The sequence below is a fragment of the Limanda limanda genome, chromosome 4 (assembly GCF_963576545.1).
Source record: "Limanda limanda chromosome 4, fLimLim1.1, whole genome shotgun sequence".
Classification (NCBI taxonomy): Eukaryota; Metazoa; Chordata; class Actinopteri; order Pleuronectiformes; family Pleuronectidae; genus Limanda; species Limanda limanda.
In genome coordinates this window covers 15,596,150-15,621,495 of record NC_083639.1, presented here as the reverse complement: position 1 = coordinate 15,621,495, position 25,346 = coordinate 15,596,150, and the positions used below count along the sequence as shown (strand labels likewise).

Here is a 25,346-nt window from a genome sequence, read left to right as displayed (position 1 = left end):
GGTATTGCCTCAAGACTCCGTTTTGACAAAAGGAATAGAGTATAACGCCTGGCTTTCTGTTCCACTGGGACTAGTCTCTCCTCAAATCACGCTGACAAGGCTACGAAACCTTTTAACATCCAGAGTTTAGGGTAGTGGTTACACAGGAGGGACAATCATACCCACAGAAGACAGGTGATGTGCATTAAGTTTGTTCCAGTTAAGATGTACCATACCTGATTCCCTATATGGGGAAAATAAGAAAACATTACAATTCACATCTTGCCGACAGCAGCAGTGGATGTTAAACAGCTGTTTGGGTAAAAAAAAAAAAAAAAAAAAAATTGTAGGTAAGCTGGCAATGCACCATCACCGCACTTCATGAGCAAGCCTGGCCGACCTTTTTGTAATAAAGTAGTTGGCAAAGCTGGTAGCAGCTTTTGGCGAGCCTTGTGGACAACTAAGCAGTGCCTGTGGAGAAAGCAGTTATTTAGTGCTGTTCACAGTTGGGGGTAGGTCTGCTGTGGCTATCATTCTGCACAATGAAAAGATTCAGACAATTAACAGGTGTCCTCAATACCAACCTCGCTCTGTCGCTGACAAAAGATTCAATCGACCGGGCACATCAGGCATCCGTTTCACATTTGAAAGCACAACTGTCTTCATCACGTCTACAAAGACTCTTTGTAGTTCAGTGTAAAAAGCTCATAAGAAATCATAAAAAAAGTAACACTTGCATAATTATTCTGGGTTAATAAAAAGAATTGACCAGATCGTCCTTACAGATTTGTCTCAGGCTACTGCGTGTTACCCCGAGGTCACTCGACGTGTCGCCGCCAGAGAGGGTCCGACTGATGATAGTGAAACAACAAGGTGATTGTGTGTTGTTCAAGTTGTTGCAAGTAACAGTTTGCTGCTCCTCCTGCTCTTGTTCCAAAGGCTTCTGAGATCAGGCGCTGGGGGTGTAATTAAGTTGGATATTCCAGTAGTCCAGCAGAATCTGACATGAGAAAAATACTCCTACACACTCACGCACATTCACACACATCCTAACGGAAGAGGCCGGTTTGTCTCCCCCCCCCCCCCCCAGTTGCTCGGCATTGTTGACAGCTTGTTGCTGCAGCCCTTAACCTGAACCAATGAGCTTTACAGCCCCGCTCAAGAGACCCATGGCTGCTGCTGTCGTTTCTCTTATGTCCAACCAGACAGGAAGACCTCTCAGAATACTGGGACAACACTCACGTGGAGAAGGGGGGGGTCACTTGGCTCGCTCATTAGACCCCTTGTGCACCATGCTGCTTTCCTAACCTTATACAGTGCCACCATGCCCAACACACACACCCACACACACACATACAAACACGCATGGCTTTGGGAGAATTAGTAAGGACCACATGACTTCACTGGGCAGTCCAGATCATCTCCACCCTGAGGATTGTGGGAAGCTGAGAGTAATGTGGGTTTGTCTTTAAAAGGCCTCGTTCAGTCCCGAGCAGCGTGCCGACCGCTCCGGACTCTTCCCTGTCGGTGTGCCGGGTCCATACACTGGAGCCAGGCACCGCTGTCAGGGACGAGCCTTTGGCTGCGGAGGAAGGAGAAAAAAGTACTTGATTAAAATGCTTTTAATCAGCGAAACATAATCTAGACAAATATAAATTGGCTGTGGTAGTGCCATTCACCACTTTATACTTCAGTGGAGTTATTCTACTGGAAAAACCTTATCACAAACAAAGTGTATTTTTTTTCTTGAACATACACAAATGTGTTTATTTGCCACCACGCTCGATTTTTGTAGACAAACATGTGAGACAAGTCGTCGGTCAGTATTTTTTAGAAATTTGCCCAACTACCTGAATCCACTTGAAGTCACTGAAATCATCACATGCACGGCTCTATTTATCAATTCATTGCACTATTAAGAACTATTTCTGTGCTGCACTTGAAATTTGGATCCAAACGAATACTCTCTTTGGCCATGACATGTCTCCTGCTACTTTAACTGAGGGCACAATTTAAACATCTCAGCTCAAGGGCATGACCAAATCCACTTTTGCTAGGTTAAAGGAGGAATACAAGGTCCAGCTCTGGGTTTTTACTACAATAAACAAACCACAGTGCAATCTCTCATTCCCTTTAATAGCCAGATGCATTTGAATCTTAGTAGATGAATTGACTGCTTAAGTAGGCTCATATAACTGACTTGAGTATGTGCTTCAATCCATAGTAGATACAAACAATAGCAGAGCATTAATCACATAGATTTTTCTATGTAAAATATCAAAACACAAAGTTCCCATAGCCCAAGGCGACATCAAATTGCTTGTGTGGCATGACAGTTGAACAGCTTAAGTGCCAAATGAAGCAGAAAACCTGGAGATAATGAAAGTTTGGCACTGCTGATTGAATAATGACTAAACGATTAATGGGATTTCCCAGACAATTTGTTTTTCGTTCAAACAAGGAACTGTTGTTTCATAAACACGGTCACATACTGTTAAATGTGACAAATCGTTAATTTAAACAGATTAATCTCCATGGAATAGCAAGTTTTGCTCTGTAGTGAATTAAAACACATCCTGGATGGTGCAGAAAACTGAACACACCTGATGTAGATGTGAGTTGTTTGGCAGCCCTGGCGTCCCTGGAATGCTCCGACCATGTTTCCCATGGATGTTGTTAATGGCGGGTGACTTGGCCACTTTGGGTCTACCAGGTCCAGGTCCCCCTCCTCCTACTCCCAGCCCTCCTCCCCCACCTCCGCTATTAATGCTGCTGGAGACAGGAGAGCTTTTGCGCTTCTTGCCCTCCAGGCGCCCGTCTGAGGTGTGGTGGCTGAAGCTGGTGTGGTGGTCAGATGAGGACTGGTGGTGGACAAAGGGCCCCAGGGAAAGGGTGGAGTCACTGCTGTTCATTACCACACTCATACGCTTGATGGACTCTGCCGGGCTGCCCGAGGGAGGACCTCGTGCAGGGGGCCCCGAAGAGCCTCCTACTGAACCTCCAGGAGGCTCGGCCTTGAGGCTTAGTGAGTTGGTCCGCACATTGGGGCCACAGTTAAGCCCCACGCTGTGGACTCCGCTGTGGGAGGAGGATAATGACGATGAGGATGAAGAGCCTAATGAGCTGTGGTGGTAGGTGCTCCCTGAGCTGCCGACATTTGCACAGTTCTTCTTGAAAGAGGAGGAGGAAGAGTAGTTGGCATTAGAGGAGGAGGATTCAGAGGCGCAATGGGACGAAGAGAGGAGAGAGCTGTTCTTCCTTTTCTTCCCAGCGCTGACGCTAGGGCTGCTAATGTTACTGTTAGCTCCACTGCTGCCCCCACCAGTGGCGTTGGGGACGACAGAAGCGGAGGAGACAGGGGAGATCTCCTTGGGCCTGAAGGACGATGATGACTTGGTAGTGCTGCTGCTGGAGGAGCGGGACTTGAGCGCCCGGCCTGAGGCTAGGGAAGAAACTGAAGAAGAAGATGAGGACGAGTGGGCTGAAGGCATCTGCGGCAACGAAGACACTTGTCGGGCCTGCGTAGTGCCGTAGGCCGGGTGCTCAGCCCCACCCTGTGGGGAGCTACGGGCATTTAAGGTGGTCCCATAGGAGAGCACAGATTTGCCCTCGTATGATTGGCTATAAGGAGTCTGGGGCAAGGTGGCAGGGGGGCCCAGGAAGCCTGAGGAGGGAGTGCTACCATGGGAATTTGTGCTTGTCCTATGGGTAGGTGCAACGGAGGAGGAGTTCTCCAAGGCCAATGGGATTTTCCTGCAATAAGGAAAACATTTCGTACATTAGATATTCCTGTAAACAAGTTGAAATTCTGTCCACAAGACAAACGATTGTTCGTTATTTTCTCCATCTGAGTAAACATGATGTAACTTTTTAAATATGTATTTTAAAAATGCACTTTTTTGATGCTTCTTCCTCCCGCAGTATTACTCTGAAGAATCTGAGCTGAGCAGACTTACTTCCACATCTGAGAGTTGACATGCTTGTCCATCATTGTGGTAATTGCACATCGAGCTTTGTCCCATCGCCGGTCAAACGAATAGAAGCCTCTTCCAAGCAGTCGACTTCCAAAGGTACAGTGCTGGGAAAAGAGAGGTGGCACAGATCGATTCATGAATCCTTCATGGCAGTTACTGTTATAAAAAAGAAAAGATGTCTATGACACCTATCAGCGATGGTAGGGATCACTTACAGCTGCCGGTCGAGGGTGATAACCTGAATAATGACAGTCCAGTTTGTCAGTGTTTTCCTCCCGCTCCTCGTTCTCGCCCTCATCACTCGAGGGTCGGGAAAACCCATCGGGGGTACTTTGGGGATGGTGTGGTGATTCGTGGACTACCGCAGGGTCTCCAGGGGTGCCAACTCCGTGACTGCTGTTTAGTCTGATGGTAGAAGTAGGAAGATCATTTTCAACTGTGAAAAACTCAGAGATCTAACCGCTAAAATGCCAAAATTGTTACCAAATTCGTCTGATGCCACTACACACGATACAAGCATAAACTAAAATACAGGAGCATGTGTGGCTGAAAACTCACCGTGGAAGACCAGGACTAAATTTGGGCTTGCAGAGTGGCAAAGGCTTAGTGGCTTCTGGGGCAGGGCCGTTGCCATGAGCCCCCTGGTGCGGGTCATGGGCAGTGGCGAGGTTGGAGGGGGGGTGTGGGTCCCTGAGAGGGGGGTTTTGCTGGGAATGGGGTGGATTGAGGTCTCTGTCCCTTGCTCTGTTCTTGTGCTCCGCCAGCAATGTGTCAAAGCGCTTCCTCCGCCCTGGCACCGCCCTTCGCTGGCTTAAGGAATGTGTCTGTTGTGATATTGGAAAGGTCAAAGGTCACTATTGTTGGCAGAGTAGAGGGTCGCTTTGGTTAGAATGAGGGCCTCTGTTTTGATACATGTTTAAAACTTTGCTGAAAACGATCATAACCATTTTAACATCAAGAATAAGACCATTGTTTATTAATAATCATGACATAATAACATTGTCATCCAAAAACCTATTAAACCAATATCAACAAGCAACACAATTGCACTGCATGACATATACCATCATTACGTCCGCTGTATAGGGGCTGTGTGGTGATGCAGTCAGTACCAAACCACAGCAGTAGACAACATGCATCTAAAACTGAAAATAGAATTTTCTAGAATTTGCCTTTCACAATACGTAAGGAATAAGTACGGAACAGTGACACCAGGAGTTGCACCTGGGTAGATGGAGCATGCATGAGGCAGAACACGATGCATTAATTAAGCCCGTGTTTATGTTTAAAGCACATTTACACCAGATTCGGCTCAAAACACTAAACATTTTGCTGTCTTCCTCGTTGACATTTCCCCCCCCCCCCCCATTTATTTCCACTCTTTCGCTGTATTCCCATATGGGTTCTGAAAGCAGCTTAAGAAACGCTGAACTTTAATTTTCTCTTAACAAAGAGAACACCTATAAAGAGGCTTGATGCTTACATGTTATTTGAAAAATGGGAAAATAGTAGCATAAACTCCAGTATCACCATTTCTCTACCGCTCCTTACACAAATAGTGAAGACATTCAAATTAAGATCCCACCTCAGGGATTTGTACCTTTAATAGATTTGTTGATAACAAGAAATGTAGATGACTGCCAGCTTTAGGTTTTAAATAATGGACAGTTACTTCAAGAGTTCACTACACAGAAAATCGACTAGTTACCTTGCATGTTAGAGATCTTGTGCATGTTTTCCGAGCTGTAATATCCACAACGCCACAGTGGATATCTGCATTGAACTCACGTTCTGAAGGCACAGCACAAGAATGAGGAAGAACTGTTACTTACAATGTGTCAAATCAGGAGTTGCATAGGTTAGGTTGTGTTATCATCAGTGCTTATACAAGATATAAACCATATTCTAAATATAATTTATAACAGTACAAAACAACAATAGTGTTTATGAAACATCTCGCTCACCATTTACTTTCCTGCTGGGGTGGCGTCTGCTACTGGCACTGCTGCTGTCCTGCTTCTTGTCTGAGAGGGCCGAGAGGTGGCCCTTGCCGTTGGGGATCTGACCCAGGGTCAGTGACGGAGGCTTTGGTATGGAGGGACAGTTAAGGCCTGGTTTAAGGGCTGATGATGAGGTGGTGATGGTGGTAGTGTTGGAGCTCACAGTGGTGCTAGAGGAGGATGTGGAGGAGGATGGGGTGGTGGTGGGGGCAGGTGGGGCCTGCACCAGCTTAGCTGACGAGTCCACCCTCAGGTGCATCTTCTCCACCTTGACAGCCGGGGTGAGGCTGGAAGAGAAGGTTACAGAGATGAAGAGGGCAGCGAGGAGGAAGCTGAGAGTTAGAAACACTGAGCCGGTGAGAAACGCATGGTAAGAGACAGAAGCACACGTATGAATGGAGCTGGGAGGACAAAACATGAAACTAATAAGATCAATTATTAATCCCAAAGAAGTGTTTACATGTATTACTTTGTCAGAAATACAGATTTTAGTAATAAATGACATCATACAGGTCTTTACCACAGCAGTAGCTATATTTGTGTTTAATCTGCATCTGAATGTCTATAAAGCTGTAGGGCGACGTAACATCACAACCTTTAGGAGTTGGGGGAGTTCAGAGTTTTAAAATGATCGCTCTACTGTATATGAGAAAAATGACATCGAGGCCACAACAGGAGTATGGTGATGTGTGAACCCTTGTGTTTTATTGTGTATGCTTGCACATGTAAACAAGATCCCATTGGTATGAAAACTGGACTTTGTGTATCAGTCGATATAGAGTACTGGTCCGATATCCGGGCATATAAAAAAATATATAGCTGTATGCTACTAACCCAGTATGAAAGTGGTGTTTGCTTTTATTGTAGTATGGCCTACTGCTAATGTATTCGAGACACGTAGCCTTTTTACTTGTGGACCTTTCCAGGTTACTATTGTCAAATTGCTGAAATTTTTGCTAGCCCTGGTTAATGCTACACTCCTGGAAATCACTTCTTAAACAGGAAACAGAAGTTTTATCTTGCTGAAATTAATATGAAAAACATTAAGAGACATACAGGTATCTACTAAATAGTACATTATAACAGATAATGGTCAGTAAATGAACATTGCCCATCAGTGGGAAAAATTCATAATGCTACACTATATACTATATATAGGATATATATACACGTCACAATTTCGTGAAACCCTAGCGAAACACAAAATTGCATAACAGTGAAACTTACTGAGTCTTATCTGGCGGGAGCATTCTGAAAGGTGGAAAGGGGGTTCTTCGCTGAGTGCCTGGCAGCTTCTCTTTGGCTGGTTTGAGGAGTTTGGGATTAGAGGTCGAGGAGGAGGTCGAAGAGGACAAGCTGGATCCAGCAGTTGAGGGTCGGCCAAGGATGCCTCCAGTCGTCACCCCAGCTACAGACCCCGAGCTCAGCCCAGGCCCAAGCCCAGTGCTGCTCCGGTTCCTGCCTGACACGGGGAAGGGCGAGGTGGAGGCTGGCTTGCTGGCTGAACTATGTCTTCTCTCTGCAGAGTAGTATAAACAAGGCCGGTATTAAAACATAGAAGTTATAGATAGATAATCGAATAATACAAATCTAGATGATCAGCATCAGATGTCACAAAGCTTTGATCTTACGCCGTAACAGACGAGTCTGTGAGTGTAGATGTGTAAGTAAGTGGGCCACTAGTCAGGAGAAACAGGAAAACACATGAGTACATGATATCTTTCTCTGACAGTAGTGAGTAGTTTAACAAGACAACAAATAAGTAGCGTTTGTGATTCATGCCAACTCGACCGAAACAGCTAACAGGTCAAGAGCTTCACTTCCTGCCTGAGCTTCTTACAACAGTTGCTGTGCACACTGATGAAAAGCAGGATGACAGCAGAAAAGGTTAGGTCAAAACTGACTTGTGGATAGAAAGACAAAAATAGAAGGAGGAAATAAATAAACGCATATCACCAAGTGCTTGCCTTCAAAATTATATATCTCATATATCAAAACACAGGTCTCATGTATTGCTCTTTAAGTAAGAGCAATGAAAATTGCACAATTAAAATAATGGTATTGAAACTTCCAATACTGTTCCACAACAAAAGCTTATTTCACAGTCAGGGTTTTACCTACATAGAGAATTGCGAGCTGGCGCCGCCGTAAAATTTCATGCAGCCTCCTGACAAAATTCTAGTACAATGGAAACAGCTTGTAGTGATCACGTTTGTCCCGGGCCAAATTCATCAATATAAGAAGTTCATTGCTATAAAAGGATTTTGAGGGGGGAAAGCGGACGCACACACGCAGGCATACGCACGCATGCAATGATTACAGAACGCCAGAGGACACAACCTCAGGAGCACTAACTGGTTTTGATAGTTACCAGGACGAAGTGTGGGCCTAGTTAGCAAACGTTTTACTGAGCTAACTCTGTGGTGTAGCTGGAAAGTGGGCTGGCAGCCAAAGTTTAGTCTCAGCAGGTGATCTGCTGACAAGCTTTCTGCTGCAGACACAGTAAAGGGGATACGAATACACATGCACACAGAGAGCCATCATTCCCCCATCTCCCTCAGCCGTAAACACAAAAACACACACACCTTCATCCTGTTTAGCTTTCCTCCAATTTCCCTTTTCAGGGAGGAAAAAGTAGAAATAAAGAGTGCCCTCTTGTCACCTGAGGGCCTCTCTCGACACACCAATTCATTACATAGTCATCACACGACATTAGTTTTCCCTCTCACTTCTAAGTGGCAAAATACCCCCTAAAGCCTTTCTTAGCCCTAACCCTCCCTGGTTCCCCTGGTATCTTGTCCTATTCCAGTCGCAGTCAACATCTCAGCATACACACAAACTCACACCAGGAAACCCCAGCACGACACTCAGTGAGGTTCAGAGAGGCGAGCAGGCACCAACAGCACCAGAAGACGGGAAAAAAGATCTCAAGTAAAATGTTCTGGTGGGATAAGACAGACACAAGGAATAGGAGGAGCCTTAATGTCCTGATTCACACTCTCAAACTGTTATCATGGTGCTAAGGGGAATCCCTGCCTCTGGGAGTCTACATCAACGTGTAAGTGGCCTTACTGCAGTCTCTGAAGACACAATGTTTTATATTAAATAATAACAATGTTCTCATCGCAAAAATGATAATAGACTGTGGTTAGTTCGTCTTTATTTAAGCTCAAGGTACATGATTCAAGCCTTAGTGTTTGTTTAGCCAAGGCCTCGTGTCTGAGCGGAGCAGTGAGGAGACAAGTCTTTGTTCAACATGTTTATAAATGAATGCATACAACGGCAGCCGAGCTTCTGGCTTCCCGTTCTGCGGTGAGTGTCACCCCTGCTGGGATCAGCCGTAGCCGAAGAGCGCAAACACCTAACGGGAGACATCTGTGCTCAAAGAAGGCTGCTAAAGTCTTATCGAGACCTTCTCCATGGCGCTGAGATCAGTGCCTTTGCCCTGAGTTAACGCCACATGTGGTCGTCCCATAATGACATCAGAAAGAGGAAGACGGGAGGGAAATCACAGCAAGAGCACTGCTGCTCTGCTCGGCCACATAGAGCAGCACCACTGAATTTCACTTGGTTTTACACTGTTCCACTTTGGAGCTGAATCTTTAGTAAATCAAAAGAAAAAGTATCTATCCAACTGCTTTGATAATTTATAAAGTTTCAAAAACATTTACAAACAAAAAATGTAATTTCAAAGCAGAGAAAAACATAACCTTGTCGTATCTTATCAACCTCTCAAATGTAAATAAAGATAAATATAAAACTCAAATAAATAATATTGACTAAGGTTAATATCTATCACTTGATATATGCCATTTTTATCTTGACAATCAATGTTGAAAATGTTTAATTGAATTTTACATTACAGAAAAATAACATGTTAAATTAGTTTAGGACCAGATAGTTTAGGAGAAGCTTTTCCTGTGAGTTTGCACATTCATCCTTTTGTATTTATCTCTAATAAGAGCTGGACAATTACGTGTAGAACTTTATGGGTTTGGCAGAGGTAAGCCCACTGCTGAGTGCCACTTGACTTCTTATGTAGTCTTACATGAGAGAAAAAGAGGAAACACATGGTTGTTGTGTATGAGCACATTACAAAAACAGAGGAAACCATTGTCTACAAAACAGACTGTCAGATCACTATTCATCCTGGGTGCTTCTACTGCACTGATCAGATTGTGTACAGTCTTCATCAACAATACCAGGCTGTGCAAGATGAGCTCGGCCACCTGCTGTGATATTGTCAGTATGGTTTTACTTTCGAGGAACTGTAATGCAGGTAAGAAAACTCAACTGGAAGTTGTAGTACACAATTAATAGTGTAGTCCAGACAGTATTTGTCTATATTGTTCCGCATTGTGGGAGGAGTCCTATTGTTTTGAGTGTTGACACATGTGTTAGAACAGTTCATCTTTGAGCCATGTGCTGTTATACCTCCCTCTTGTGGCTGACCTTGACAACTGTAATTGCTGTCTAACAGCATGGAAAAAATGCACCACTGAGATGAGTTCGGTGTCTAAATTTCAATCCTCATTTAGGGCAAACAGGATCCATGTTATGAGAAAGAGAATAGTATCTGAGATTTCAGATTAAGATGCTGAAAGTGTAGGAACAACAAATGATGTTAATAAGAGCTGAAATCACCAGATGTTGGTTATAATTGTGTCCTGTGAAATGAATAACAATTCCTGTCTGCTTGACTTTCAAAGACTAAAACAAATCTTTACGTTAAATACAACGCAGGTGTAACATCAACATTCAGCCTTACATTGACAAGGACAGTTCATTTCTTGCTGTGACTGGGGAGGTTTGTGAACACATTCAAATGCAACGTGATTCGCAGTTATGCAATCACTGCATTCAAAGATCAAGAATTCATCGCTTTACTTTACCACTCAGGTCAAACATCCAGCTGAACTATCTCTGCATTGGAAATGCACACACTGAGAGGCACACATGCACATCCCTGACTCGAAATCTGATCTTAGCTGTAACTGCAAAAAACTAAACTACTAGTAAGACTGAGAGAGCCACATCAAATATTGACAGGGAAATTGTAAACACACACAAGTGTTATAGTGAGTCAAACAAATAAATAAATCAAAGTCTATGAGTCCCCTCTCAGGTTGCAGTGTGGAGAAGGAAAAGTGGTGAGGGAATAAACAGGTAGAAGGAAACGTTATACCACAGGGTGTGGTATTGTGGGAAATAACACCACCAGCCTTGTAGTGGTGTACAGGATGAGTATAGGGTTTCTACACATGGAATATACTTCATGTTACATCAGGGGCTTTTATTAGGCTCCCCTAATTAAAGCTGGAGAATACAGCAGGGGGTTAACCGGAGGATTCCCCACGGCGGACTGGGCGCATTGATGACCACGAATAATACAACTATCTCAGGCATCACCGGTAGAAGACACAGACAATAATGTCAACTTGGAAAGCCAATGAGTGCTGACGCCAGTGCCGATTTGCTGTAAGCAGAAACATATGATCTCCACAGAGGAATTTATACGTCATATCCTGCCTCCTGCATGTTTCACCCGGATGCCACCATTTGCCTCAACCGATTCTGAGATTTTTCTGTGCGCGTCTGCCCGAAGAATCCCCATCGAGTCCATGTCGGATAACGGCTTTGCTCTCTAATGATCTATAATATTCTCAAACTATTAAAGCAAAGTCTGTATGGTGTTATCATGAAATATGACTGAACATATACATGCATGTATTTGTGTGCATGGGATTGATGCTTACCGTAGTGTGCTTGGAAGGCTTGGGGCTTGACTACTTGACCACAGTGGCTGCACATCACCAGGTAGAAGTCGTCCTGTGCGGGACACTGGCCGAATATGGGCATGTCTGTACACAGGGGAAGAATAAAGCAGACAGGGCACAAGTCATGAAAGGGCAAATAAAATAGACCTGTGTTCGCCAAGTGCCCCAGTTGGAATTTGCATCTACACCTAAGCATCTGTCATTAGCTGACCTAACACTGTAACAGCACAAGAGAGAGTAATGACAGCATGATGGCACATTTTTTTCATAATCTAAAAAAGAAGAAAAATAGGAATGTCTCATTGTGATACAATATATGCACATACATGTGTTAATAGTCTGAACATGCAAGTGTGTATTACTCCCCAGGCTCCACTCACCGCAGAAAACATGTCCTAGTGATAAGAACCAGGGAAGGGCCAAGCCAGCAATCCAAAGGTTACTCACTGTCAAAAAGCTAGTGTCTCTCCCACACACAAATAACCGCAGCCCTTACAAAATATACATAGCATGGAGTGTGGAGTATTTGTGAAAATAAACATATTCGGAGCTATCACTGAGGAATCAACTTCAATTTGTTGTTTTTCTCTTTTACAGTGCATTCAAAAAGGATTCAAACAACTCCATCTTTTTTCTATGCTGCAGGCTTATGCTCAAATACTTACAATTTTCCCTCATTAGTCTAAACTCAATACCCCAAAATGACTAAGTGAAAACATAATTTCAGAAATCTTCTATTTTTTTCAAAGGGGAAAAAAATCACATTGAGATAGGTATTCAGACTTTTAACTAATTTCTAAATTGAAGCACCTTTGACAGGGATTACAGTCTCTTCTTTTTTGGGGATGATGCAACAAGCTTTGCACACCTGGATTAGGGGATTTTCTGTCACTCTTCTCTACAGATCCTCCCCAGCTCTGTCAGGCTCGATGAGGACTGTTGTTGGACAGCCATTTCCAGGTCTCTACAGAGAAGTTTAACTAGGTTCAAGTCAGGTTTCTGGCTGGGCCACTCATGGATATCCAAATAGTTCCCCTTAAATACACCTGTGCTATCTTGGCTGTATGATAAGGGTCACTGTCCTGAAAGGTGAACCTTCAGTTCAGTCTGATGCCGTGAGTGTATTGTACTTTGCTTTGTTCAACCTTTCCTCATGCCTGACCACTCACCATGTCTCTACCAATACTGTTGGGCAGGTGATGAGTGATACCTGGCTTCCTCAAGACATGACACTTAGAATCGGGGGCCTTCATGTGTCTTTTACTGAAGAGTGGTTTTCGTTCATTCTGCCATAAATAATATAAATATATATAGTTTGTAAATTAGGTAATTCAGTTTTTTCCTTTGTTGTGAAGTTGCAAAAGTGTAGTAATTGTTAATGTTGTTAATCGTTAGTGACGACAACATGTGCAAAAGTGAAGGGGACTGAATACTTTCTGAATGCACTGCAAGTAATAGTACATTGCATATCTTTGGGTTTTGGATTGTTTGACAGACATAACAAGCAATTCGAAGATATCATCACCTCACTTTTTTCCTAATATTTATTCACAATGGAAATAATTATCTTCAGCTCTACAATCAAAACAAGACCTGTTAGTGCTTATCATAGTTTGTCTAGTTACGAAAGTTGTACATCAGAGTGAGAATTATAGCACTGTTTTAAATAAGAGTGAAATATTCCTAATACAATAATGCTGAGCATGGTGACCTAAAACGCCCTCCCCTTAAACCGGCTTATGCTAAACACAAGACATGAGGTAACAGTTAATTTGTGAAAATAAAAGGTCATAGCCCCCTTAAGAGTTCAACTCACTAATTAAAGCATGATAGCAATGATCACTTAGAAATGGGAGGATATGGCTGATTTAATGTCTCATCTTTCTTTCAGGGGAACACAAAAACCCTGTAGGTATGGCAGTTTTAGACAGGTGATCCTAAAAAGCACAGGGATCAAGAACAGCAAGGCACAAAAATTGAATGTGTACAGCTCCAGCATCGCTAGATCCCCAGTGTTATGAGCCAAGCCACCCTCTTCTCAAGCCACTCTATGGTAAATCAGAGGGAAGTGCCGCTCCTCACCAGGATGTGATCAAAATTTACTCTGGCGCACAGAACCAGAAAGCAGCTAATTAAGGAGGCTAATTAAGAGAATGCCTGGGGTGTTATGAGATGAGCAGAGGAGAGGATACAAGTGGAAAGAAGTGGAGCCCTTTTCCTGGACGTACTCTACAAGGGCCTTCAAGGGTTCTTCAAACATCGCTAGCTAAATCTGGAAGGAATGAGTGCCATTAAGTAACGACCATATTAAAGGGTCTACCTGGCGGGTTCCCTCTCAGGGAGATCAGTGGCAGTCTTGTGTGGAAGATTTGACAGACCTAGTGCGATTTAATGTGCTTCATTTGGCTGAAGCCACTCAGCTAAGTGTCTCCTTCAACAGCAGTGGAATGAAAAGACTTTTCACAGCGGCTGGGGTCTGCCACAGAGAATAGGTGAATGTCTTCACTTAATGGACAAAGGCATGTTAATGATATAGAACTTGAGTAGTAAAGCACTGTTGATGTGCACAATAATGGGTCTGATTGCTATGTAAAGAAAACAAGTGCAGAGATGTGGTAAGGAAGGTAGTGTCCACTGGTTGCCAGTTGCAGAAGCATATGCCACTAAAGCAACGGTTGGAAGCCGCCCTGAAAATTCTGGGCAACTTCTTTTCTACTCAGCATGTCCTTTTTACATCTTATTCTCTCTGTGAGCTTTTCCTTTGTACAACTGGAAAATTGAAGTTATGATGAGATAGCAAACATATTAGCCAACTTCACATGTATTCTCTATTATAAGTCTACCTTCTCCAAAAATCTTAAAGAGACAGGTCTAAAACTGCAGAGGCCAACAGGCCACCTGCATTTCCTAATTAAATCACTTGCAAGGTCAAACAACTCTTATTGCCAAACTGCTGCTGTTGTACAAGTGGAGCATTCTACAAACAGGTTGCTCGACTATAAAAGAAACCCGGCTAGATCACCTTGCCACTCTGCATTCAACACACTGGCACCAACTGAACTGGACGAATAAAACAGCCTGTCCTAAAATGTGGTCAAACGCCAGTGTGCCTGACCGATTCTCCATTTTAATCTTGTGCAAGAAGCAGATGAAAAGGAACGAGAGAGAAGGGAAGTTACCGTAGAGGAGAAACAAGAGATGGAGGAAAGCAAAGAAACAAGCGTGACAGAGAAAAAACACAGAGAAGCAGGCTGAGGCCTCAGCGAGACAAAGAGGAAGTGAGCAGTGGACCTGCGCTTGAGGAGGAGAATAAGAGCCTTTGAGCACGAGACAGAGGAAGAGAGCTAGAGTCCAGTTAATTTCAGCATCCTCATCCATGGCAGTGATGAATGATCTAGATAGAACAGCAGCATCTCTGACTGCCTCTGAGAAGTGCACACACACACACACAATCTGAACTGTGACACTGGGACTACACTTCCGAGCTTCCTGACTGTACAGATTAAACTGTGAAATTAAAAAGAAAAAAAAAACCCGATGATGAGTAGAATCATCAGTCTTTAATTTCAAAGCTTTTTTTCAATGTGTGTATTAGAATGGCAGTTGCATCACAGGAGGAATCTGGTGGTGAGTCATGGAGAGGTGTAGTCATACCCTTGTAATACCCCCACAAGACAGACACACACATGCAGAACAACATGCTTTGAAAACACACAGCAAGTGTTTATCAGCCCTGTGAGACAAACCACACTCACTGATAGATGTTGCTACATGATAGAGGCATGTTTTGAGCCAGTTGAGAGGCAAGTGGCATAACAACCTTGAAACGAATAAGTCCACTACATCTCTCTGCCTGCCTCTGACACACTACTTTCATTCACTTTCAAACAGTATTGATTATGACGGCATCTCTTAGGTCAATCAAACACGAAAAATAAGTGTAGTCCAATAACCAATACCCTATTTTAAATAGTGTTCTGAGACATGCTTACGAGACGTAATAGGACATTTGTTGCTGAAATTGTGCATTGATCTTCAGAGTGTGCATGCAAGGAAACACTGACCAATGCAAATACTAAATTAGGTACACTAAGTACCCTGACAAGGAGCCTGCTCACAAGCCTTTTCCTTTAAGACGGCATCCTGCGTCCATTTGCAGCGTCCGCTGTGCACATGCTCCGAAATCAACGCAACGGTATCGCCAGATGCAGTATGCACTTGACCGGTAGGGACAGTGTAGCAGTAGTATAAGGAATGTGTGGTGTATCATCAGCGTGCTAATCCGGCAGAGAAAATCATCAAAGGTTCTGGTGGACATTTAAAGGTACTGGTATTCATCATCAATTTCTCGCATTGGCAGAACAAGAGAAACATCCTGGCCATTGTCTCGCCGTGCTTGATTTACGGGCCTTACAGACCATCTGATGGCGCCGCTGTCTCTTTTTCTGCTGTGATCTCAGAATGAACAAAATTGTAACCTCCTTGAGTGTCACCATGTTTATTGTTTACATCAATATCAGGAAGTTCTATACAGTCTGATTTGTCTGGTGTTCCCTCTAGTGTTATCCTACAGGTAACATGCGTAGTACATCGGTAAGTATGTGAACAACTACATTCACGACGCAGATTGTTGTCTACGTCAACACGTGTTCAAACACCAAGTACATCTCTGGCCTAAGACCAACACACTGAGTCACAGAAGGCCAGTTCACACTTGACATTATAATGTGTCTCAGTTGATCTGAAGATCTTCTCCCAGCGTCCTGATTCCATCGGCCACTCCTTTGCTAGCCCTTTTTCTCACCATCACATTGACAACAGACCTGTTTGTCATTGTTGGAGAAGCTAAAAACAACACAGCATTCGGTCTTTGCAAAGAGAAATGGTGTTGTAACTTGCTTAATTACATATGGAGCAGCAAAGAGAAATCCGATCACAAGTGGTCACTGGAGACACACGTGATGTGGAGACGCATTTCTAGTGTTAGGTGTGAACTGACGTACTTAGAGCTGTGCACTTGTGATCGGGTAACCTGAGTTGCATTATAAAGTGAGAACAGTTGAACAGGGACAGAGAGAAAGAAGGAAATGATAAAGCTGGGCACACACTGATGATATTGTGTGTAAGTGTGAGCCAAAATCATGTGACAAAAATGAAAAGTGCCACCTTTCATGATAGACCATCCATTGTCAAATAAAATAATGTTTTGCCTAAATTCCTGTTCACAGCAACACTCAAAGTGACCTGTCAATAATATCTACTATTGTATAATTATTTAATATGTACGTGCATTCAGATTCTCTGAGCACTACAGATGTCTTTTCAAAAATCTTAGTTGTTAGTAGCGATAGTTTTTTCTTTTCATTTTTGAGTTGGCCACAGCATGGCAAGTTATAACAGAGTAAAAATAAAAAGAGGCATCTTAATCTTAGTGTCTAAATCCTCACTGCAAACAGATCGTAAGTAGCTGTGGGTGTGTTGCTGAAACATATAAAAAGCAGAAATAAACACATGTTTGATGGTAAAGAAGGTGGTCCGGTTAACTACTTGTGAACATTGGCGAAGCACAAAATGTTTCTTTGAACAAGCTGGGCTTCTAAGTACAAATCGCTCTATCATTATAGTAAGAAAACAGATTCATCATTCATTCATTTAAATCTGACTTAAATGAAGAAATCAGTAGTTGACTCATCCTGTAGCCTGACTCATTTTGATGTCATTCTCAGTGCTTGGCGAGCCTGGAAAATGACGGCACGATTGTTGATATGTAATTTAAAAAGATGCCATTTTATCGTTGTAACAGATGTACCTTTGTGGTGAAGCTCGCTGCAAATCCAGGCCTGTCAGCAGGACAAATCAGCTAATGCTAATAGTGGTGTTTCCAATTTCCAATAATGATATTGCAGCACAACGTGCTTTCAAACATCATTGTGTGGCTGAGGAGCCAGGTGATATGCACTTCTGATTGTGGGTTTAATCACCTTTGTGAGATCTGGTCTTTTCTCTTTATTATACCATGACTGAACATTACAACTCTACAATATGTTTCAGCTTTAGAGAGAAACTGGAAATGATAGAAAATAGGAGGAACATAATCAACCTATCAGTTTGTTGTCAGAGTAGTCAGATTGTTTTCTTTCTTGGGTTTTTTTCCTTGATGTTTCGTTGAATGTTTTATATTTGTATGACCTGAATACATTTTGTATTGATATACCAGTTTTGTTTGAGTACTTTAAAAAGTCATTTTAATAATTATTTATCTAAATATGCGATACAAATATTACAGCTCCTTTGTTTTTAATAAGGCAGAATGTGATATTGGAGCGTAACTTCACCAAGCGTAAGACGGAGCTGTTACGGAAAATTCAGAGCTGTTTTAACAGTCAAATTTTCATTTGGGGATCAAATTTTTTACAGAACATAGAAGGTATTACTTATTAACTTTTGAAATCTTGATGGTCAATTCTTTAGGTAACATTTTTGTTGTCTTTCAGTGTGGGGATGCACATGGCACATGGTGTAAGGTTTCACATGTAAGATGGCAAAAAATGTGGATGCTGAACAGTCAAGTCCATACGATGCAGTCTCCAGACAGATTATGATTTTGTTAGTGCCATGTCTGGGCCTGCACTCACTTAAAGAGAGTCCAAGTTATTAACCGGTAAGTTATTTTAGGGGCCGATGTAAATGTCTGCTGCCATACGAGTCCCTGTATATCCGATTGTCCAGTCAATTCACAGCACGCATGGTTTACAGTAAGTGTGCATTTTAACCTGACGACCCGTGTGAAGTGTTTGGGTGCATGTGTATATGAAAAAACCCTAGAACCAAAATACACCTTTGGCCCTGGAGTAGAAAAAACAACACTCACCTTCTCTGCACAGACGCATGGCTTCTCGATTTTTCCCCAAGTCTTTGAAACTTTCCTCCGATTCAGCACCTGAAAACGAGGCGACCCGACACACAGACAAATCAATAGTTGCACTTGCTCGCCTGCCCGTGCTGTTGCTACCAGTATCGTTTCTTCATATTCCACCAAAAAAAACTGCATGCGATCGGCCAAAAAGCAGGTCGGGACTGGCAACTGTGGCGCGCCGCCTCGCCTGCCCGCGCACATTTCGGACGCCGGAGGGACTCACCGTCGTGGCCGTGGAGTTTGGCGGCGTCTACCCAGCTGCTCCAGGGCTGCCCCAGCATGATGTCTGGACTAGGCAGGGATCTCCGCTCCGCAACAGTCGCCATTGCTGTGGAGCCTTCTCCCCGCTGGAGCTGCTGCTGCTGCTTCAGCTGCTGCCTGGCCGCTCGGCGCTGCTCCCCCCTGACGTCATCCTCGGCCCTTTCCGACATTCTTTCCGCTACAATGTAACAACACAGGAGTCAGCGGTGGTCGCGCTCGGGATAGGAGGACTTGCTCACCGAGCGACACCTCGGAGCCGCGTGTGGCCATTGCACAGGCAACAAGTACAAATACCCCAATGTACCCGGGCGGACAGTTCATCTGAAGCTCTCCGAGTTCCTGGTTCGTTGGCATCTCCTACAGTGCACGCGGTGCTTCGCTACTTAGCTCGGTGGCTCATTTAAATACGCACGCATGCATAATGAACTCTGGTTCATTCAATTTGCAATAGCATACAGTTTATTTTAAAAGATATGCACAACACAGGCAAATAGTATGTGATAAATACTGTAACTAGTGTGCATTGCTCCACCGAGGCCCAACAGTCCCACATTTGAATTCACTGGGGGCAGATTTTTTATTTGGATCCGCACCATATTACACACTCATAACTATGGTAAATTATCTGTATTTATCTAGAGCTTTTCTAGTCGTGATGGCCCCTCAAAGCGCTTTACAGGACAGCGTTTGCCATTCACCTATTTACACACATCATACAGTACGTCAATCCCACCAGCAGCTGGTAATTTGGGAGTTCAGTGCCCAAACATACTTCTGCATGTAAAATCAAGAAACTGGGATCAACCTCCAACTTTCTGGTTAGTGGCAGCCAGCTGACAACTTCTTGAGCCACAGCCCCCGTAAACAACAGTTTAACCATTAAATATCAGTGCCCGTTAGCATGATTTTTTTCATCAAAAATGCATTAATTTTTCCCTGAGAAATCAGAACAAAACGTACTCTCTCGCAAACTTAATTCAAGAGAAAGAATAAAACTCCAGGATCCTGCCCCTAATATGGTTTCACACCAGAATTGAATGGGTTCTTCTCTAACCCATAATGCATCTTTCTATCAAGTTTGATGGCAATCCATATTTTTTGCGTAATCCTGCTGACTTACAATCAAAAAACACAAACAATGTAATACAACATCATACAGTTGTGCATTGACTACTGTACAAAGTAAGTAAGTTTATCTCAGCAGTTCTTACAAATTGCATCAAGATGGATGGATGTTAAAATATCAAAAGCTACCATCTCTGTTGAATATTTTTTGCACACGCAACAATTATTATTTTGTGCAATGTCAATAAATAAAATAGCTGCTAATTAATTTTGAGATTTTCCACAATGCATGCAGTGTCAGCTTACTAAACACGTTTGTAGGCGTGATTACTATGGAAGTAAGATTACAGTCTAAGCATTGTGCTCATTCAAATTCTGTATATGAAATTGTGACGCAAAATAGTCAAGAATAGCTAGAAAAGTCAGCATTTAAAAATGTAAACATATCCATCAGAAGACACACTAGAAGACAAACCACAAATTGTTTCATATCTTGAGTCCTGGAAGATGTTTCATATGCAACCAACATATTGCAGGAGGAAGTTGCAGAAAAAAATGTTTTACTGATTTGACCATCGATATGAATAACTTACTGTTAGTGTCAGAGTGAAACTGATATACAGTATGTGGCTTGTCTCGCTGTATGTTTATGGTGTTTACATAGATGTATGTCCTCACACAGCACACAACATAGGTGAAACATATTTAATGATAAAAATGACTTGCTCTTCAAGGATGTTGAATCAGTAACTGTTTTTTTGCAAGTGAAATGAAGACAGACTAAAGTTATGATGTATAGCTTGTTTCTGTTAATCCGAATAATGTAACACTCAATGTCATTTGACTGTTGTGAACAGATTTCTCTTTTGTTTCTGTATTTTTCAAATGAGTAAAGACACAAGCTGGTGTCACAGCCTGGTTTTCTTTACTTTCACTTTCAAAATCAAAAGGTGTCATCTGCAAGAATACTGCACAATCTAAACTGATAAAAACTGGCATGCAAGAAGAAAATAGAAACAGAAGCAGACCACTTATAGTGGAGAGATTGCTTCTTGCAATAAAGTAAAATTGTAACTTGACTTTAGGACCAAATAGTGTCCTTGATTATGTGAATGCCGTTGGGCTGACTCTGATCTGATTCTGATGGCAACTCATCGGAACTTCTTGAGATATGATCAACTGTCTACTTGACAGAGTAACAAGGACAGTGTGAGCACGTGTGCTGTTCTTCTGATACCAAAAGAGGATGTTTAAAAACATCTCCTCCTAATAAATGTCATAGAAGTTGAATGTATTCCCATTTGGCACGTACACTGAAGAACCTTGAGCAAAAATTAACTTGGCCCTCTGCTGGTAGTTTCCAGTGTACAAACTTGGCTTTGTCTTTAGACAAACTCTAAATTTAGAAGTACAAATTAAGAAGCTTATCCTGAAGATTCCACCAGTGACATGTGGTTAAAATATAAGTTATATTTGATCTAATCTTGTCTTTAGTTACTGCATATACATGCACCTGTGTCACAAATGATCAAACTGGGCAATAACATGTGAACAACCGCTGGTGAATTTGAAAATCTTGCTGCATAGGTTACGACAATGAGGATGTTGAGTTTCAGAATTCAGCAAAGTTAAGCAACACTCAGGGGGACAAGCTAAACTTCTCAATACAGCTGTGCATTGTCAATAAGGGCGTTATTTTCTATTCTAAGACTGGCCTCTGTAGGAACTGTTAAAATGGTCAAACCCCAGAATGTAAAGATCATGATTTTGACATAATTCATATCATATATTCTCTAGAGTTGGTTTGAGGCTTGGATTTCATCATACTAGCACCTACCAATGTAAAGAAAAACATCAAACAGGAGTGGAACACTATATTTGACTACTTTATCATATATATTTAAAATCCTGGAGATCCAGATGTAACAAACTTTATGTTTTTTTTAGTACCACATTATTTTCTTTTGGAAATTTCAATCTAAACATTATTGTGCTGTTCTTGAGCACAATCTTGTCGATTTGACCCTAACTCTTATTAGATGACATATACTTTAATAGAAACAATATTAACATAACTGAAAGCTGTGACATTGCCACAAAAGGCAAACACAAATTTGTAACTTTTGCCACTCAAACTAGTCACTAGAGACTGAACATCACAGGCTGGTTGTGCATTCAATCACAATAAATAAGACCTCTGTACAACATAAGGTAGCCAAAGCTTAAGTCTTGTAATTACTGCTTTTCAGAAACTTGTAGCAGTACTCGTTTCCTGAGGTGCTAGTGTTGTATTGGATTACATTTCAGTCACAGTTGTTATCGTTTTACAAAGTGTAATACACATATAACCATCACCTTCAATATATGCATCCCCTTCCTCACAATATGTGAATGTTTCTGCTGATGTGTCAGAAAAACTGCATGTTATATTCCTTAAAGGACTGTTTAATTGTAATATGTGCTACATTTACAGTTTTTTAAGTAAGACTTCATTCACAGTGGGAGTACATTTACAGTAGAATATTGCACTACTCAGTATTATGTTTATGGGCTGTTCCTCCACCCGTCCATCTGTGCACCCATCCGTCAAGGTCACTGAAACTAACTTAATTTTATTGCATCTGCTAAAGACATTGATGCAAAATGCAACTTGAGTGGTTGGTGGAGGTTTACAACTGCAAAGCAGTACTTCTCCTTTATGCCTCATTTCCTAACCACACACCAGCATAGATATATGTTTGTTGCATATGTGTTGAAAATCACTTCCAAAGTAAGCTGGCTGAAACCAAAATGAAACCAGGAACCAAAATAAGAATCAGTTTGTGGAAATTACAGGGTTGAGTATTTGTGGAAAACAATTACTCTACTGAACTCTAAAGTGTTTCTAAATAAGTCAATTATAAACAACTGTTAGCACTTCTTAAGCACTTGTGATTATTGTAATGTATTGTATTAGAAAACAGTTAATGTCACTAGAGTGTAATAATGAGTAGTTGTGAGAACTTACCGTGACAAAATAAGAAAAAAAGGAACTTCTTTTTAACCCTATCAGTTGATCCTCATCGGTATGGGTGATTGCTGGCTGCCACACACACTGGAGAGGAAGACTGAAAACACACACAATCGCACACATACATATACACACACACACACACACAAGCATGGAAGAAAGATGAATCAGTATCAGGTTTTTTGTTTTGCTGTTTTTGGATATAGTTTTTCAGTGAACCGGGGATTATAAGACCGTCTGGAAGGCAACATTGTCCTCTATGGACCTTATCACACACTTCTTCACCACTGTAATCCAATCCATTAAGCAGCATCCCTAACCACCAATCCAGCCCCACAGTAATCCCTTTTAAAGACTGAGACCATACCCTTTTATCATTATTATTCTAGTCTTAACTGATGAAATAACATACAGCAATTAATTGACAGAGGTAACCAGTGGCTTGATTAAACAGAACACAGAGCCATACAATATTAAGTGTTGTGTATATTTTACAACACCTTACTTTAGTTTTGATTAAACCTGCATAATACCTCAAATGTTGTTTGCAAAAAGGTTTTAAATTAGCAAATTAACAGCAAATTAATAGCAAATTAACTAACTTCTCAATCAGCTGCAATTCTGCAAATATTTATGACTTGCTTAATCCGAGTGAATTTAGCATTCCAATGGATTATTGACCTGTACCATAATATTTAACAACACAGCAAATATGTAGCTATATATAAATGTTTTTTGTATTTTGTGTTGTGTTGGTTTTGTCTTGATGTCTTATCCATTTGAGGTATGTGCTATCTATAGAAATTAACATGGCTTGCATAACAACCATTTTAAAACACACATTTATCTCCCCCTTGCTAAAACTACTGAGAGTATCAGAAGAAAGTAGAGCAGTAGTTTCACCCTTAGCTCAAAAATATATTTAAACTATGCAATAGCTCAGAAATAATGTAAACAATTAGAACTTCAAACATCTCCAAGTCGAAGACTCAATTATGTCAAGGAGTGTTTAAATGTAAAGGTTTTAAGTGTAATGGCCAATGTATGAAACAACCAGTCACCACGTAAATGCTAAAATCTATGTAGAGCAGGGTCAGCAAAAGGCTAAAACGAAATGAGGTACATTCTATTATGTCAAGAGCCAGATTCTTCATACGTGCAGTACACAGCACTGGCACGGCAGACATTTTGACTTTTCATACTTTAGAAGGGAAAAGCTCCTGTGTTACTTGTAAAATTCCTCTGCTCCGTGTCGCATGCATAAGCTGAATGCAGCAGTAATTAATGTCAATAGCAGCAGAGTCAAATTATAACTGCAGTTGTAAAGCACAATGTATTGTGCTACAGTCTTTAGGTTGGATGCCCTAAAAACTGCATCATTGTCTGTAGCTCAAAATCTAGAGAGGTAATGGTTTGCACATCGCCTACAGAGTCCCTAGACAGTAAACGTGTCTATATTGTTTAGTTGTGCTGCCTGGTCAAAGTCTCCATTCGAGACTGGTGAAGAGAGAGTGTCCCAAACACATAACATCTGCTCTGGATAACTGTTCGGACATGGCTCACCTCAAAGCCTGGAGTGGAATAACACATCTTATACTGTAAAGTCTGACATATTGAAGTATAAACATTTCAGTAAGTCATAGTTTAACCTGAAGTCAGTTGGGATTTGGGCTTTATGAAAGCTACCAGTTGACATTCACAACTTAATGGCAGTTAGCTAACAGTATCTAGCATTGACCACCAGAAGCCAGCAGTTTGATTGGCTAGCGTTGCCCCCACCTCTGCTGCACACTGCTCTCATTAACGTACGTTAACTTTGATTCAAATAGAAAACGTGTTCATCAGCTAAATACGATGTGTGAGAAAGCCAGTAAGTCCATCAGGAGCTGTGTCACGGTGACAGTGTGAGTCTGTGGCAGGTACAGACAGTACTGAGGAGCAGTGGCGGCTACATTAGCCTGCTAGCTGCAGCCTGTAGCCAGCCAGCCATGACTAGCGTTAGCGAGGAAGCTGGCAGCAGCCTGACAGCCCAGCAGAAGTCATTCACCGCCGCCACACACACACAGTAACTTCGCTCTTACCCGGGCTGTGGACGCTGTGGACGCGACGGTGGCCCCGGGCCGACGTGTATCAGCTGGATGCGCTGAGCGAAGGAGACAGAAGACGGTGGGAAAGAGCGAGGGCAGAGCTCAGCCTCTGTGGAGGTCTTCACCTGGTGCTTCCATGTCTGTTTACCAGACTGCATTCTGGGACGGAGACGTCACTGCGTCACGACGCACGCGCACTCACGCACATGCGTCTCCATAATCCAATATATATATTTTCCTGAACATAACCAAAAATGCAAATCATCAGCTACACAAA

At 42.2% G+C, this 25,346-nt stretch overlaps 1 protein-coding gene across 2 annotated transcripts; it reads right to left on the bottom strand.

Moving 5' to 3' along the window:
- Positions 1-1,077: 1,077 nt before the first annotated feature.
- On the bottom strand, positions 1,078-25,180 carry LOC133000562 (ataxin-7). Of its 2 annotated transcripts, XM_061070510.1 has the most exons (13): positions 25,064-25,180; positions 22,980-23,079; positions 18,870-19,085; positions 18,602-18,670; positions 11,710-11,814; positions 7,181-7,472; positions 5,918-6,240; positions 5,662-5,744; positions 4,512-4,777; positions 4,169-4,358; positions 3,936-4,057; positions 2,583-3,732; positions 1,078-1,561 (listed from the first exon to the last, which is right to left on the bottom strand). In XM_061070510.1, exons 3-13 carry the CDS (start codon positions 19,075-19,077, stop codon positions 1,544-1,546), a joined length of 2,826 nt encoding a protein of 941 aa, XP_060926493.1. In that variant the 5' UTR covers positions 19,078-19,085; positions 22,980-23,079; positions 25,064-25,180; the 3' UTR covers positions 1,078-1,543. The 2 variants fall into 2 exon arrangements, with proteins under 2 accessions (XP_060926493.1, XP_060926492.1); XM_061070509.1 differs by lacking the exons at positions 1,078-1,561; positions 22,980-23,079; positions 25,064-25,180 and having other exon boundaries at positions 2,538-3,732; positions 18,870-19,169.
- Between the last annotated feature and the right edge of the window lie 166 nt (positions 25,181-25,346).

Excerpts from the sequence above, each read along its gene's own strand:
- LOC133000562 (XM_061070509.1), bottom strand. The coding sequence starts at position 19,077 with ATGTCGGAAAGGGCCGAGGATGACGTCAGGGGGGAGCAGCGCCGAGCG. Across the intron at positions 6,241-7,180 it reads CTCCCGCCAGATAAGACTCA|CCTCACCCCGGCTGTCAAGG; the intron begins GTAAGTTTCACT and ends CTTCTCTTCCAG. Across the intron at positions 4,778-5,661 it reads CAAGATCTCTAACATGCAAG|ACACATTCCTTAAGCCAGCG; the intron begins GTAACTAGTCGA and ends ATATCACAACAG.